Here is a 17,575-nt window from a genome sequence, read left to right on the forward strand (position 1 = left end):
ATAGAATAAGGTAGAGGGAGGGTATTATGAAGATACGAGACAGCTGCTGAGAGAGATAAGCAGGAACGCAGTGTTATCAGAGCTGGATTCAGAAAATCAAAGGAGGTGAGTATAGGAACTCATTAGCAAAGAGGTCAACGGTAGTTGGAACCAGATGGTGGATGAAGGGCTGCTGGGAGGGAGAATGTGTAAATTAGGTGAATGGAACCAGGATGAAGAGGGGATGGGGAGATGTGGTAAAATAGGACCATAAGGCATAGGAGTAGAATTAGACCTTTCAGCCCATTGAGTCTACTCAAGAGGACCAGAGCAAGATCAGAAGGGGGTGGGGGGAGGCATTACCTAAAAATTAGAAAGCCATTGGGTTGTAGACTCAATGTAGACTCAATTGTAGACTCAATGTAGACTCAATTGTAGACTCATGGATAAATATAAGCTACACTTTACAACATGTATCTTACATTTCATTACACTTGTATCATATTTATATTATGTGTAATGCTAATTATATTTTGTAGCCAGCTTTCCATTTCAACATTCAGATTAACAACAAAGTGCTGTTGACAGAAAAGTCTGATTAATGACGAAGACCAACCAATAAAGAGAGTTTATCAAATAACAATGAAATAATGGCTGATTTGATTTCATATTGAAAACAATCTTGAAACACCTCAGAAATATTGATTTGGGCTAAATTTCAACAAAAGAACAGCAAGCTAATCAATTTTGACCATGTAAGTATGAACCTTTAGACTTCTTGTCAGATTTATTGGTTTAATCTGTTCTTTTGAGCTCTGCCTTTGTCAAAAGGAACAGCCATGGTAGAGAGCAATGTCTTTCAAGTCTGGGATTATGTGGTTTTTGCTGCTATTGTTCTTGTTTCTGCAGCAATTGGATTGTTTTGTGTTTTTAAAGACAGAAGGTCTGGGCAAGAATCAACTGAAGAGTTTATGGTAGGAAACAGGTGAGTACACTTTGGAAGCTTCTCATAACAAACTTTGTTAAACCTATTATCTCTTGTAAGAGAGTTTTTGCAAATTTCAGAAAGAACCAATGACTATGCCTAGGCACCTCTACTTCCTTAGGAGTTTGCGGAGATTTGGCATTACATCTGAACTTCGATAAACTTCCATAGATGAGGAGTAGAGAGTATATTGATTGGCTGCATCACAGTCCAGTATGGAGCAACCAATGCCCTGGAATGGAAAATCATACAAAAATTAGTGAATATGGCCGTGGTTAAAGCCCTCTCCACCATTGAGCACATCCACAAGAAACTGCAGGAAAGCAGGGTCCATCATCAGGGACCCCCACCACCCAGGACATGCTCTCTTCCTGCTGCCATCAGGAAGAAGTTACAGTAGCCTCATGATTCACACCACCAGGTTCAGGAACAGTTATTACCCCTCAACCATCAGGCTCTTGAACCAAAGGGGATACTTCACTCAACTTCACTTGCCCCATCATTTAAATGTTCCCACAATCAATGGAATCACTTTCAAGGACAGTATCCCATATTCTCAAAATTTCTTACTTTCTTTCTTTCTATACTTGCACAGCTTGTTGTCTTCTGAACACTGGCTGAATAACCAAGTTGGTGCAGTCTTCCATTGATTCTGTTCTGTTATTATTCTATAGATTTATTGAGTATACATGCAAGAAAATGAGTTTCAGAGTTATATATTGTGATATATACGTACTTTGGTAATAAATTTACTTTGAACTTTGCTTAAAGTATTTTTCATTTTTTTAATAGACAGATCTCTGCATACCCAATTGCTCTTTCATTGGCTTCAAGTTTTTTGTCTGCTATAACAGGTATCTGTATATTTCACTATGAAAATTATATTGATATTATATTGTAAATTGCTAATTATTATTGAAGCTAGTCAGTAAATATGTTAAGCTGATTTTCCTTTGTTATTAAAATGTGCTTTTCCTTTTGCAGATATTAAGTATAAGATTAATTGTCTCATATGTATCAGTGTGTTGATGACTACTTAGAGCTCAACCTCTGCACTTGTATGAATATCAGCTGGTGAATTGAGACCAATAAATTGGGGTGACCTTAGTTTTGGAGTGGAGGAGAAACAGGTTGATCAATTTCCCCTTTGTCTTTAGATCAGCTCTAATCCAGCATGAAACCCATAAAAAGACTTGGCTTAACTATCAGAAAACAGCAGAACTTGTTTGATAAGAAAGACCAGAACACTAGCAACTAATTAACCAGAAATGCAAGATGGATAGGATACTCTATGCCTGAGGGAAAAGAATCAGCTTTATGTGCACCTGACAATGTCCAAGAGGAAGTTGGTAACTTACGGAATACTTAAGAACTTGCTCATAACTGTGCATAGATTCCTCAGCAGTATCATGATCGTAACTAGCTGAAAGTCAAGGATGGTGGAGAAACTTAATCAAGGAATGAGCAGTGATCAGTATCTGTCAGAAAGAACACTTTTATAACTCCACAATGGCATCATATTCTTGATGTAAGTGTCCTTCACTCCAATCAACTGCAAGCTATTTGGCCCAGCCTCACTGTCCCCGTAGAGAAATAAGATGTTATAAAGGCTATAATTGGTCTTGAGATTAGATGTTAACCCTCTTGATGTTGTAAGGAACTTCGCAAGCAAATCTGCAATCTCATTTCCTATACATGAGAAGAGGTGAACATGCAAGGGGTTTCAGACATGGCCACCTTCAAAAGGAAGTAAATATATTTGTAGTAATTGTTTAAGGTTCTCCCCACTATATGCCATAGGAAAGGCCCCTTAAATCCATCACTTGTAAATATTCACTTCCTCCACCTCTAGTGCATTGTGGCTGGAATGCTGCCTATTTACTTAATGTGGTACAACAGCCTGCTAAGGTCTCTCCTGAAACCTTCAACTTCTATTGTCCAGAAGAACAAGGATGATAGGTATATGTGTATAAGGTCACAAACCATCCAGATGTAGTCATGTAACATTATTTCCTCTTTGTTATTGGAATAAAATCCTGTTCTAACCTTCTTGGAAACACCAGGGGAATATATTCATCATATGCTGTTCAGTGGCTCAGCACGGATTAAATGGGCCAAAGAGCCTGTTTCTGTCCTGTACTTTTCTATGACTCTATGACTATTCAAGCAGAAGAGCCCTCAAGAATTCATTACAGACAGTTACAAGTAAATCTCACCTTGTTATCAGCACAAACTGCAAGATTTTATTTAAATGTCTCTGCTAATAACAATTTAGAAAAACTGTATATTTACGTGCTTAGATGATACAATAAACCTTAAATTCTTAACAACAGGTAACACAATTACAATAAGTTTATAGTTATATGAAAGTATAAAGTACTATTTTACTTAAATGAGTCTTTTCTAACCTTCTTATTACAGTGATTGGAAATCCAGCAGAAGTATACAGCTTTGGGATGATGTTTCTGATGTTTGGTTTCACTTGGTTAATTACAATGATAGCCACTACTCTGATCTACATTCCATTGTTCTACAGACTAAACATAATTAGCACTTATGAGGTAAACATTTTAAATTTCCATTTTGTTTTTAATTTCTTCCCAGCTTATATCTTCTGGCTCAGTGCTCTCATGGGGATGTAGGATTTCTAATCCAAGTCACTTCTGAGGGCCACTAACAGAAGGGTGTTTTACTTTAATTATACTTTGCAGATGCTGACACAATTTGTCATGTTTTAGGACACAAGTGGTGGTTCTCTTTGTTGCATTCATCAAATCCATACTAATATTTTAACTTTGTAGATGGCCTCAGCATTACCCATGAGCTAGAAATCTCCAGGTTAAGTAGCATCTGTGGAGAGAGAAGAATATTTAAAATTCAGGTCAATAACTTTGACATTTTGGCAATGTTTCTCCTTCACAGATTTTGTGGACCTGCTGAGTCTTTCCAGCATTTTCTGTTTATATTTCAAATCCCCACATCTGCAGTAGTTAGTTTTTTTTTTAAAGCACTTGAGCATTTCTCGGATTGTTGAGAAGAAAGAATATTATTTCAGTGAAAGAACTAAGGCCCAGACGTTACTAGTACTGATGGAGCTCTGAGACAAAGGAATTTCTGAAGTAAATGCAAAAGCCATTAAGAAAAGTTGCGATGAAAGCACCTTCTCCTTAGAAAACATAGCTATTCATACCACCCCCTCAGAATAAAAGCATTTACAGGTACCACTTTCTTTAGTGGAGTAGCTAGATGCTACATGTTCCACAGTCCTACTGGTGGTATCTAAGAAATCACTACTGTCACAGAAATCTTCTCTTAGGGAGCTGGGGGCTGTCCTTGGATATCCCAGGCCTACATCTGCATCCTCTGTTGGTATTACAGAAAATTGGTAAGCCATATTAATATAAAATTGGACAGCCAATTTCCATTTCAGCTGCATGACTGTTGATAGCTCTACAACTGGATTAGCTCGGATAAAGAGAGGTTAGAATCTAACCATTAGGTGGACAGGAGTGCATCTTGTAGGGTGGTTTAATTGTGCTCTGTAGGTTAGATATTATGCATCACAGCTCTAGTTAATACGGAAGAACTTTGAAACAGACTTCTTTGTGACTCCAATATTCCCAGTGGGAATTGTATGTCTGTGGTGAACAACATATACCTGTCTGGACACGCCCCCTGCTGACTGCTCCTGTGGCTCCTCCCACAGACCCCTGTATAAAGGTGATCGAGGCCTGAGCCCGGCCTCTCAGTCTCCAGGATGTAGTATGGTGGTCTCTCACTGCTTGTTCCTCCTTCCAGTCAATAAAAGCCGATATCTCGCCTTTACGTCTCAGAGTGAGTTATTGATGGTGCATCAATGTCCTGAATACTGTGCTCGTTCAATTGCCTCTACTCCAAATTGTGTATCACCATCATCGTCATCATTGTGTGCCGCTTATACATACCGTTGGCCATGGTGGATTTAAAATATGGAAGAAAATGTTGAACTTGAATGGGTCAAGGACAGTTGAAGCAGACAGTTCAACTGTCTTTGTTCCTGCCATGTGCTTGGAGATGGAGGCTACCATTTTGCAGAAGTGTTTTATATCCTCCATTTTGTCAGATGAGGTTGCTTTGCTTTCTGTGTTTTAAAATAGACACAATGATGTTTCAGGTAATCTGCTGGACTGGAGATCATTTCCAAATGAGAAGTTTTTGTGAGGTGTTCTTTGATATAACATAACATGCAGGTTTGTGAATGTTGGGGGGTTGGTGCCTGCCTGGTGTGATTCTAGTTGGTTACTGAAGAGAACAAAGCCATAAATTACTGACTGTCACTTGTTGGGAAGAGGGCAATAAATGGATGCTGGCCTAGAGCAAAGCCAATAACGTGTTAAAGGTCAATCAGATGACCTACAGCCAATGACACCAGAATGTAATATTTGTGATGCACCATCAATAACTCACTCTGAGACGTAAAGGCGAGATATCGACTATTATTGACTGGAAGAAGGAACAAGCAGTGAGTGACCACCATACTACATCCTGGAGACTGAGAGGCCGGGCTCAGGCCTCGATCGCCTTTATACAGGGGTCTGTGGGAGGAGCCACAGGAGCAGTCAGCAGGGGGCGTGTCCAGACAGGTATATGTAGTTCACCACATTTTGAATTGGTAGGGAACGAGTATAAAAGTATAAAAGTGGACACTTTGAGTGTGCTGTCAGTGATAACTCTCAAGAGATCCACCATTGCAAGGAAGAACCCCCATGCCAGGGACTGCAGAAAGAAAGGATCAATCATTTGGCCAACAGAGATCCCCTATTTCAGTGTTATAAATTGGACAAATGGTCTGAGTGAATATTGGTACAGAGGGCACAGTAGAATTCATGTTCTAAGCTGTTGGTGCGGGGTCAACATAATTACATTGCCATTTGTACAGAGATACTAAAGTGGCAGCTTCGATTAATTACAAGTTGCGTAGTGAATTTCTTAACCTAGTTCTATTGACAAATGGTCCACACATACTATGGTCACTAGGAAGCATTCTAAACAGCTACATGTATATATTTGTTATCATCATCGTTATGTACTATGTCCGATGATGTAAGCAATCATGGTCTCATGACCATGATTGTTCTTGGCAAATTTTTCTTCAGAATTTTCTACCGAACTTCGCTTCACTTGTTTCACTATTGCTATGCTAGTTTGTTAGTTCTATATCGCTATATAAGATCATTTGTCCTTGCTGGTTTCGTCATAAAGGATAGTATGTAATTTTTTCAATTTGGAACTCAGTTTACAGTATTTGGAAATGTCATACAGTGTTGAGTTCCTCACGTAGTCTCTTAGTGGTTTTGCTTTGTTTTTACAAGTAAACTGTGCAGTAAAATAGAAAAAAATCAATTATATTTTCACAGTATCTTAATAGAAGATTTGGACAGATGGTGAGATATCAAGTTGTTTGTTGCTTCATGATATATATGGTAAGTTCAAAAGTACATTTAAAAATGTTCTTCAAATTCTATGTGATTGCAATTGGGTTTTGATATCTGCAATTTCATGTGATTTTTGTGCAGTTCCTCTTAGCACCTGTCTGGTATGTGGATGGTTCATACATTACTGATGCCACTTACTTGTCTTGCTGACAACATCTGGATTCTCAAATTTTCTCTCAACGAAATGTAATGGCAAATTCTGTTTAAGTTATAAGCAACTGCATGCTTTTATTAGAAAAATTGTGGTTTCCTATTTTCTTGTTTCACTGGTACTTACTCAAGTGCCATAATCACCCTCAGAGTGAAGGAGCAACTGTTTATATTCCATCTGGGTACCCTCCAACCTGATGACATGATGAATTTCTGCTTCTGGTGAACTAATTCCTACTCCACCCCACCTCATTCCCCACTCTGACCTCTTAATTCTTCTCAACTGCCTATCATTTCCTCCTGGGTTCCTTTCCCCTTCCCTTTCTCCTACGATCCACTCTCCTCTCCTATCACATTCTTTCTTCTCCAGCCCTTGACCTAGCTTCACCTATCACCTCCCAGATAGCCTCTTTCCCCTCCATCCACCTTCTAATTCAGGCATCTCATCCTTTCCCTCTCTGTCCTGATGAAGGTTTGACACCACTGCTAAGGGAATAAAATTTTCTGTTTACCCTACCTAGACCACTTATAATCTTATATAATCCATCAGCCTTCGCTGTTTCCCCATTTTATCCAATCTTTTGTCATTTCCTCAAACTTCATGTCCTGAGAACATCATCCATGAGCTGATTAAGTGTTTCCTGTTTGTATCCTAACATATAGGACTTGGCAAAATTGAGCATTTTAACCGATGAATTCTTTTTAGGCCTTTAATTATACTAAAAAAACTTGATTATGTCAAGTGGATATAAAACAGATCCTTATTGTGTCATTAATTTGTATCTTAGGTAATATTATTGTCTTTTACTCTCCAGTTCTTTTATCTTGGCGTTGTCACGTATGCACCATCATTAGCACTAAGCCAGGGTAAGTGACATTTTCTTATGATACTTATTTTGTTTCAATGAAAGACTACAAGTCATGCTTTGTGGATAGCACTCTTCTGAGTTGGAAGCAGTTATGTTCAACTTCCACTCCAGAAAAATGTGGGCAAATTTCAGGGTACCACATTGAGTGCTGCACTTTTGGGCGTGATGTTAAGATGAGCAGGAAAGTTTTTCCTTGAGTGTTGACCATCATTTATCCCTCAGTGAATATGACTAAGTCAGATTACCTGGGCATTATTGCTGGCAGGAGATTCTATCACATTTTCTATTTGATGGAAGTGACTTAACTTCAAAAGTGTGCTAGATGCACAGTGCTTTGTGGACATCTGGAATAAATAATATGCATAATGTAATTTCATTTCTTACATATATCAAGATATCCTAAAGTATTCATGTTGGTTGGCTTGTGGCAATAATTCTATACTTTTGAGGGGTGGGTGTATTTTTTTAGTATTGTTTAATGTGTTTTTACAGTAATGGTGCAGGTCATCAATCATATTTGTTGGGGTTTCAAACTTTGTAACATAAATTGAATAATAAGTCTTTTAAATAACAGTTTTTTCTTTCAGTTTGAGGAGGATCAACAAGAGAAAGTTCAAAATAAATCAATTTATTAGCAAAGTACATATATGTTTACATATTCAACCCTGCGATTCATTTTCTTGTGTTGCATACTCAATAAATACAATAACCATAATAGAATCATTGCACCAACATGGGTTTTCAACCAATGTGCAAAAGACAATAAATTGTGCAAATACAAAAATAAGTAAATAATAATAATAAAAATATCGAGAACATGAAATGTCCTTGAAAGTGAGTCTATACATTGTGCGAATATTTCAGTGATGGGGCAAGTTAATTGAGTGAAGTTATCCCCTTTGGTTCAAGAACCTGATGGTTGAGGGTAATAACTGTTCCTGAACCTGGTGGCGTGAGTCCTGAGGTTCCTGTACCTTCTTCGTGATGGCATCAGTGAAAAGAGAGCATGACCTGTGTGCTGGGTGTCCCTAATGATGGATACTGCTTTCCTGCAACAATGCTCCATGTAGATGTGCTCAATGGTGGACAATGTAGAGAATTAATATGCTTTCCCCTTCCAAGAACAATATTCAGACTGATAGAAGGGTTCTGAGTCCAGGCTCCTTAATTCAGTAGTTGGTATAATGAGATGAATACAATTACAGTGTTACAGCAGCTAATATGTCTGGGTGTACTAATGTCCTGCAATGCTACCTAGAAGAACTCAAAGCTGTTGCTGCATGAGGATGAGAACAGATTTAGCTTTGATCCTGTTTTTCAAATCTATTTTGGGAATTATAAGTCATAAAGGTAAGTTGAACACTGGCTACTAATGCATTCTTTATATTTTAATGTTATTTAAATCTAGCCTTCATATGACCTTTGATCTCATCTATAATGTACTGCTATAAGTTGGCATCATCTGCCTTTCCAAAAGGCAAGCAGTGCAAACCTAAGAAGACAAGGTGAGGAGGTCCTGAAGAGAGATTATTGGGAGCTACTGTAGGCAGAAAGGTGTAAAACAGAACTTCAAGTGTAGTAATCTCTGGACTTTTGCCTATGCCACTCACCAGTGAGGGTAAGAATAGAATGATTTGGCAGGTGAACGCATGGTTGAGGAACTCGTGCAGGGGGTAGGGGTTTAGATTTATAGACAATTGGGATCTCTTCTGGGGAAGGTAGAACCTGTACAAAAGGGACTGGTTACACCTGAACCCAAGGTGGACCAATATCCTTGAGGCTGGGTTTACTAGAGTTGTTCAGGATGCTTTAAACTAATTTGGCAGGAGGATGGGAACCGGAGAGATAACGCTGAAGATGAGGTAGTTGGTTTACAAACAACGTCAGTGTATAGTGAGAGTCCTAGCAAGGAGAGGCAGATGATAGGGCAACATTGCAATCAACAGGACGAATGGACAAAATCAAAAAGCGTGAACAGAGGAATGAAGGTGTTATATTTGAATGTGCAGAGTATATGGAATAAGGTAGATTAACTTGTAGCACAGTTACAGATTGGCATGTATGAAGTAGGCGTCACTGAATCATGGCTGAAAGAAGATTTCAGCTGGGAGGTTAATATCCAAGGATAAACATGTATGAAAAGGATAGGCAGGAAGGCAGAAGGGTGGCGTGGGTCAGAAGGTGTTGAATTATTGTGGGTGGATCTAAGGAATTGCAAGGGTAAAAAGACCCTGATGGGAGTTATATACAGACCCCCAAATAGTAGTAAAGATGTGGTCTACAAATTTCAATGGGGGGATAGAAAAAACACGCCTAAAGGGCAATGTGTTACAGTAGTCATGGGGGACTTCAATATGCAGATAGATTGGGAAAATCAGGTTGGTGCTGGATCCCAAGAGAGGGATTTTCTAGAATGCCCAGGAGATGGCTTTTTAGAGCAGCTCATGGTTGAGCCCACGAGGTGATTAGCTATACAGGATTGGGTATTGTGATTAGAGATCTTAAGGTAAAAGTACCCTTAGGGACAAGTGATCATAATATGTTCAAATTAATCCTAAAATTTGAGAAGGAGAAGCTAAAGTCAGATGTATCAGTATTACAGTGGAGTAAAGGGAATTACAGAGGCATGAGAGAGGAGCTGGCCGGAATTGATTGGAAAAGAGCACGGGCAGGGATGACAGCAGAGCAGCAATGGCTGGAATTACTGGAAGCAATCTGGAAGACAGAGATACATACTTACCAAAGAGGAAGAAGTATTCTAAAGGCAAGATGACACAACCGTGGATAAAAAGAGAAGTCAAAGCTAACATAAAAGCCAAAGAGTAGGCATGTAAAAGCAATAGCAAAAGTTTGTGGAAAGTTAGAGGATTGGGAAACTTTTAAAAATCAACAGAAGGCAACTAAAGAAAGTAATTAAGAAGGTAAAGATAGAATAAGAAAGTAAGCTAGCCAAGAATATTAAAGAAGATACCAAAAATTTCTTCAGCTACATAAAGTGTAAAAGAGAGCCTAGAGTGGATATCGGACTGCAGGAAAACAATGCTGGAGAGATAGTAATGGGAGTCAAGGAAACAGTAGATGAACTGAATAAATATTTTGCATCAGTCTTCACTGTGGAAGACCTTAGCAGTGTGCTGGAATTTCAAGTCTCAGAGGTCACAGGTGTGTGAAGCTGCCTTTACTAGGGAGAAGTTTCTTGGGAAACAGAAAGGTCTGAAGGTAGATAAGTCACCTGGACCAGATGGTGTACACCCCAGAGTTCTGAAAGAGGTGGCTAAAGAGATTGTGGAGACATTAGTAGTGATCTTTCAAGAATCATTAGATTCTGGAATGGTTCAGGAAGACTGGAAAATTGTAAATGTCACTCTACTCTTCAAGAAGGGAGAGAGGCAGAAGAAAGGAGATTATAGACTAATTAGTTTGACCTCAGTGGTTGGGAAAATGTTGGAATCAATAGTTAAGGAAGTAGTTATGGGGTACTTAGAGGTCAAAGGGACTTAGGAAACCTTGTGCAGGATTCCTTGAAGGTTACGCAAATGTGATGTTAGCATTTGTTTCAAGAGGAGTAGAACATAAAAGCAAGGATATAATGTTGAGACTTTATAAAGCACTGGTGAGGCCTCACTTGAAATATTGTGAGCAGATTTGGGCCCTTATCTTAGAAAGGATGTGCTGACACTGGAGAGGGTTCAAAGGAGGTTCATGAAAATGATTCCAGGATTGAGTGGCTTGACATATGAAGAGCATTTGATGGCTCTTGGCCGGTGTTGACTTGAATTCAGAAGAATGAAGGGTGACCTAACTGAAATCTATCAAATGTTGAAAGACTTTGATAGAGTGGATGTGGAGAGAGTGTTTCCTTTGGTTTGGGTCTAGGACTGGAGAAAACAGCCTGAGAATAGAACAGTGTCCTTTTAGAATGGAGATGAAGAGGAATTTCTTTCACCAGAGAGCGGGGAGTCTGTGGAATTCATTGGCACAGGGATGTGGGGAGAAGGCTGGAGAGTGGGACTGAGAGGAAAAATGTATCAGCCATGATGAAATAGTGGAGCACAAGTGGCCCAATTCTGCTCCTATATCTTATTACCTTATTATGTTTTTCTTCTAACACTTGTGGTCCAGCTGAGGATTGTCAATCCAAGTCAGATGACACAATTTTTTTTTTTTCTCTTACGGTTGTGAGATTTTGGAAATTTCTTTGAATATTTTGAAGATAGAGTTTATAAGATTTTATTGCAAGCAAGAGAGTGAAAATGTACAGTGGGTAAGCTGAAGTGTGAAGGTAACAATCATTTCGACCATGATCCTATTAAGGTCTTGAAGAGCTGAGTAGCCAACTGCTGCTCCAAATTTGAATGATCGTACAAAAGGCAGTATTTTCTGCAGTGTTTATCTCAGACTAGCAAAGGGATTATTTTGAGTGTTGACATGACGGCAGAAATGGAAAATTCCACAAGGCACTGGGAAGGTTCCCAGGCAATGCACAGGTCTCTGCATACCACAGACAGTTTTGAGAAGTGGCCTCATATTTGTAATGAACAGAAATTTATGAAAAATAGAAAACCACTGCATAAAGTGAAAAATGAAAACCTCAATCAGGTATTGAAAGAGTGGATTTGTCAGTTGGAAGGACCATGTGCCACTTAGTGGAATGCTGGTCATGAAATAAGCAAAGATCTATCAGGATGAACTGAAAATTGAAAGAAATTGTGAATATTCAGCAGGCTAATTGCAGAAATTCAAGAAAAGGAATACATAAATTTTTGAAAGAGTTGTGGTGATAAAGTGACTGTTGATCATGAAGCAGCAGAGAAATTAATTGATGAGTTTGCCAAGATTATCGCTGATGAAAATCTAACATGCTGAAAGGCTGTATCAGTGCAGATGTGTGATGATGTGTAAGCCAAAGACTGCTTACTGGTAGCAGGTAAATTCAGTGTAGGAAATGATGGCGATCCCAACTACCTTATTATATATTCCAAATTCTGAAAATATCCAAAATCTGTACTTTCAAAAGACTTTTGGGTCAGGAGGAGATGCATTTGTACCATTTGCAAAGTATGCAGAAGTAAAAAAAAAGGGTAAAGAGAGCAAATGCTGAAAATACTTGGCAAATTCGGCCATATTTCATAGAATGCTGCCTGACCTGCTGAGTATTTTCAACACTTAAGAGTTTTTATTTCAGATTTTTAGCATCTGAAGTTTTTGGTTTAAGTTTTAATTATTGTCTGGAAGGAAAGTTTGTTTGTATAACTAAATACTTTCAAGATTTTTTTTTGGCTTACATCTTGATTGGAAGGTTCAATTGTGAAAATCTGCAGAGTATTATTTGCTATGTGTGTGTTTAACTCTAGTAGACTTTATAAGGTATTAAGAAGATCCCTGCGATGATTGGCAGTTGTACTGTAAGATTTTATTTGGAGATATAGAATCGTCGGCCCAGTGAGATGCATCATCCAGCAATCCCCCATTTAACCTTAGCCTAATCACAGGACAATTTACAAATGACCAATTAACCTACTAACCGCTACACCTTTGGACCTGGAGGAAACCTACGCATTTATGGGAAGGAAGTATAAACTTGCTGCGGAGGACACCAGAAGTGAACTCCAAACTCTGATGCCCCGTGCTGTAAATGGTAGCATAGTAGTTAGCACAACACTTTACAGTACTGGTGACTTAGATTCATTTTCCGCCTCTGCCTATAAGGAGTTTGTACATTCTCCCTGTTAGTGTGTGGGTTTCCTCCCACAGTCCAAAGTTGTATAGTTTGGTAGGTTAATTGGTCATTGTAGATTGTCCTGTGATTAGGCTAGGATTAAATTGGGGGAATTGCTGGGTGGCATGACTCGAAGGGCTGGAAGGGTCTGTTCCGCGCTGTATCTCAATAAATACAGCAGCCTAATCAGTGGCAGGAGCATGGCTACAGCATCAAGGTTTCTTGAAGTTCAGTGACACTTGTTTAAAAGTGCAGAAGGGACAAGTGGGACAGCCATTGTTAGGAACAGGCCAGTGGTGAGAGTAGGAGTGTCAGGCTTTGGCTCAAAGGAGGCTTTGGCTCGAAAGAGGCATTGGCTCAGGGTAAGCATTTATTAAGGTTCCCTTTTTTTCTCTCTTATTGTACCTAGTGAATTAAATAAACAGCTGTTGTGTGTTCTTCATGCTGGATGTTGGAATTCTGGGAGAACCGGAGTCTGAGGTGCATCCAGCTGCAGCTCCTTGAAGGCCGTGTTAGGAACCTGGAGCAGCAGCTGGATGACCTTTGGCTTGTAAGGGACAGTGAGGAGATAGTCAATCAGAGTTACAGGGAAGTAGACATCCCTAAGTTGCAGGAGACAAATAGCTGTGTGACTGTAAGGAGAAATGGAAATGTGAATAGGCAGTTAATGTGGCCATTCCCTCAATAATAATTATACTGCTTTGGATACTGTTGTGGGGATTGACCTCTGAGGGGAATGCCATGAAAACTGGGTTACTGGCACTGAGCATAGGTCCGTGGTGCAGAAGGGGAAGAGGGAGAAGAGGGGAGCGGTAGTGATAGGGGACTCAATAGTCAAGGGAACAGACAGGAGATCAGAATCACTGGCATGTGACGTTAAATTTGTTAGCAGCAGCAGTTCAATGCAATACATTAATAATAAATAAATTTTATTCAGGATACTTTATACAGTATATGTATATTGATTAAAAATTGTACAAAAAAAAGAAATAGTATATATTTAAAAAAAGGTGAGGTAGTGCCCAAAGGTTCAATGTTTATTTAGGAATTGGATGGCAGAGGGGAAGAAGCTGTTCCTGAATCGCTGAGTGTGTGCCTTCAGGCTTCTGTACCTCCCACCTGATGGTAACAGTAAGATTCTGTGGACGTGAATGGAACACCCTGATAGTCTGCTGTCTTCCAGTTGCCAGGGTCAGGGACGTCTTGGATCGCGTCCACAAAATTTTGGAGAGGGAGGGAGAGCAGCCATATGTCTTGATACAAATGACATAGGAAGAAAAAGCAAAGAGGTCCCGAAAAGAGAATTTAGAGAGCTGGGTAGAAAGCTGAGAAGCAAGACTTCCTGGGTAGTAATTTCTGGATTGCTACCTGTGCCACGCACCAGTGAGGGTAGAAGCAGGATGATTTGGCAAATTAATGTGTGGCTGAGAAGCTGGAATAGTGGGAAGGGTGTTAGCTTCTTGGATCATTAGGATCTCTTCCAGGGGAGGTATGACCTGTAAAAAAGTGATGGGTTGCACCTGAACCTGAAGGGGAACAATATTCTCATGGTTAGGTTTGTTAATGCTGTTAGGGAGGGTTTAAGTTAATTTGGCGGGGTGGGGGGTGGATGGGGTGGGAACTGGAGTGAAGGGATTCAGGATAGGATAGATGGTAAGAAAGCAAAGATAGTGTGCAGTCATACTGTCAGGAAGGGCAAGCAGATGATAGGACAAAATTGCAGCCAGCAGGGTGAGCATCAGTGCATTAGGGATGCAGAATCAAAAACAGTAGCAAATACAGGACTCAAAGTGGTATATATCAAAGTGCATGAAGTACAAGTAATAGGGTGGATGATATTGTTACAATATTACAGATTGTCAGGTATGATATTGTGACATCACTGAATCGTGGCTGAAGGATAGTTGTAGTTGTAGCTAATGTCCAAGGTTTGAATTGGAGGGATAGGAATATAGGCAGAGGGAGAGGCATGGCTCTGCTGGTGAAGGATGGCATCAACTCAGTAGAAAGATGTGACATAAGATCGGAAGATGTTGAATCCTCGTGGGTTGAATTAAGAAACTGTAAGGGTAGTTACAGTTTGGCAGTTATTTGATGGCAGTTAATTCAGGCCTCCCAACAGTAGCTGGATGTGGACCACAGATTACAACAGGAAATAGAAAAGACATGCCAAAAGGGGAATAAGGTGCCAGGTAGATGCATTTCAAAAACAAAGAAATATTCAAATGACAAAATAGTACAACCTTGGCTGACAAGGGAAGTCAAAGCTAATGTAAAAGCAAAAGAGAGAACAAACAATGAAGCAAAAATTAGTGGGAAGACAGAGGATGGAGAAGCTTTTAAAAACCTACAGAAAGCAACTAAAAGAATCATTAGTAGAGAAAGATGAAATATGAAAGCAAACTAGCAAACAATATCAAACTGAATAATAAAAACTTTTTCAAGTATGTAAGAAATAAAGTAGAGATGAGAGTGGATGTAGGACCACTAGAAAATGAGGCTGGAGAAATAATAACGGGAGATGGCAAATGAGCTAAATGAGTATTTTGCATCAGTCTTCACTGTGGAAGAGACTAGCAGTGTGCCAGATGTTGAAGGATGTGAGGGAAGAGAAGTGAGTGCAGTTACTATTACAGGGGAGAAGGTGCTCAAAAAGCTGAAAGACCTAAAGGTACATAAGTCACCCGGACCAGATAAACTGCACCCTAGGGTTCTGAAAGAGGTCGCGGTAGAGATTGTGGAGGTATTAGTACTGATCTTTCAGAAATCATTGGTCTCTGGCATGGTGCCAGAGGACTGGAAAACTGGAGAGGCCTCACCTTGAGTACTGTGAACAGTTTTGGGCTCCTTATCTAAGAAAAGATGTGCTGGAATTGGAGAGTGTTCAGAGGAAGTTCACAAGGATGATTCTGGGAATGAAATGTTTATTATACAAGGAACGTTTGATAGCTCTGGGTCTGTACTCCCTAGAATTTAGAAGGATGAAGGGAATCTTATTGAAATCTTTCAAATGTTGAAATGGCAAGACAGAGTAGATGTGGAAAGGATGTTTCCCATGATGGGGGAGTCTAGGACAAGAGGGCACAGCCTCAGGGTAGAGAAGCATCTAGTTAAAACAGATGCAGAGAAATTTCTTTAGCCAGAGGGTGGTGAACTTGTGGAATTTATTACCACAGGTAGCTGTGGAGGCCAGGTCGTTCGGTGTACTCAAGGCAGAGCTTGATAGGTTCTTGATTGGATATGGCATCAAAGGTTACAGGGAGAAATCTGAGGAGTGGGGCTGAGGAGGGGAAGAAAAGGATCAGCGGTAATTGAATAGGGGAGCAGACACAACGTGCCAAATGACTTAATTCTGGTCCTTTGTCTTATGGTCTAATGGTCTAAATAAAGTAATAGAGCCATGCTTACTGTTATGCTACTATGGTGCTTCAAAAGGAAACTGTTTATTGGTGAAGAGTTCTGTGTCTTTCCTCAGTGGAGTGTGGTTGGTAAGCAGGAGTGTGGTTCTCATCAGAAGCAGAAAGTAATTGATGTAAAAGACTTTTAATATTTGATTTCAACAACAAATTGAAATTATATAATGTGCTTTGCTGTATCCTAGATAGAAACTCGTAATTTTGAAGGCCAAGAAAGCAGAGACACTAATGTTGGGAGCCCGTATTTTGGCCTCTCAATTGATGGCTATGTTTTTGATGGACTTTGCCACCCTGACTTTTGTTGGAATGATCTGTACCTCTGGACTGCTGGCTGATATCTGCCAGATTTTATGAAGAGTGCAAATCAGAATAATTGAGCATGTAGATGCTAAGAAAGAGGTTGTGCTGGAGCTTTTGGAAAGCATCAAGTTGGATAAGTTGCTGGGACCAGGCAAAATTTACCCCAGGCTACCGTGGCAAGCGAGGGAGGAGATTGCTGAGCCTCTGGCGATAATCTTTGGGGACAGAAGAGGTTTCGGAGGATTGGAGGGTTGCAGATGTTGTTCCTTTATGCGAGAAAGGGAGTAGAGATAGCCCGGGAAATTATAGACCAGTGAGTCTTACCTCAGTGGTTGGTAGGTTGTTGGAGAAGATCCTGAGAGGCAGGATTTCTGAACATTTGGAGAGGTATAATATGATAAGGAGTAGTTAGCATGGCTTTGTCAAAGGCAGGCTGTGCCTTACAAGCCTGATTGAATTTTTTGAGGATGTGACTAAACACATTGATGAAGGAAGAGCAGCAGATGTAGTGTATATGGATTTCAGCAAGGCATTTGATAAGGTACTCCATGCAAGGCTTATTGAGAAAGTATGGAGGCATGGGAACAAGGGGTTATTGCAATCCAGAACTGGCTTGCCCACAGAAGGCAAAGAGTGGTTGTAAGTGGGTCATATTCTGCACGGAGGTTGGTGATCAGTGGAGT

The 17,575-nt window shown here is 39.8% G+C and overlaps 1 protein-coding gene across 1 annotated transcript in view; it reads left to right on the forward strand.

Moving 5' to 3' along the window:
• Positions 1 to 638: 638 nt before the first annotated feature.
• The window catches only part of LOC132379911 (sodium-coupled monocarboxylate transporter 1-like), a 63,087-nt gene continuing 46,150 nt past the window's right edge, over positions 639 to 17,575 (forward strand). The window contains exons 1-5 of the mRNA XM_059948253.1: positions 639 to 964; positions 1,757 to 1,818; positions 3,386 to 3,525; positions 6,361 to 6,426; positions 7,404 to 7,455. Coding sequence (XP_059804236.1) covers positions 819 to 964; positions 1,757 to 1,818; positions 3,386 to 3,525; positions 6,361 to 6,426; positions 7,404 to 7,455 — 466 coding nt within the window. The 5' untranslated portion in view covers positions 639 to 818. The remainder of the gene's footprint in view (positions 965 to 1,756; positions 1,819 to 3,385; positions 3,526 to 6,360; positions 6,427 to 7,403; positions 7,456 to 17,575) is intronic.

This window comes from Hypanus sabinus, chromosome 23, assembly GCF_030144855.1.
Source record: "Hypanus sabinus isolate sHypSab1 chromosome 23, sHypSab1.hap1, whole genome shotgun sequence".
NCBI classification, from domain to species: domain Eukaryota; kingdom Metazoa; phylum Chordata; class Chondrichthyes; order Myliobatiformes; family Dasyatidae; genus Hypanus; species Hypanus sabinus.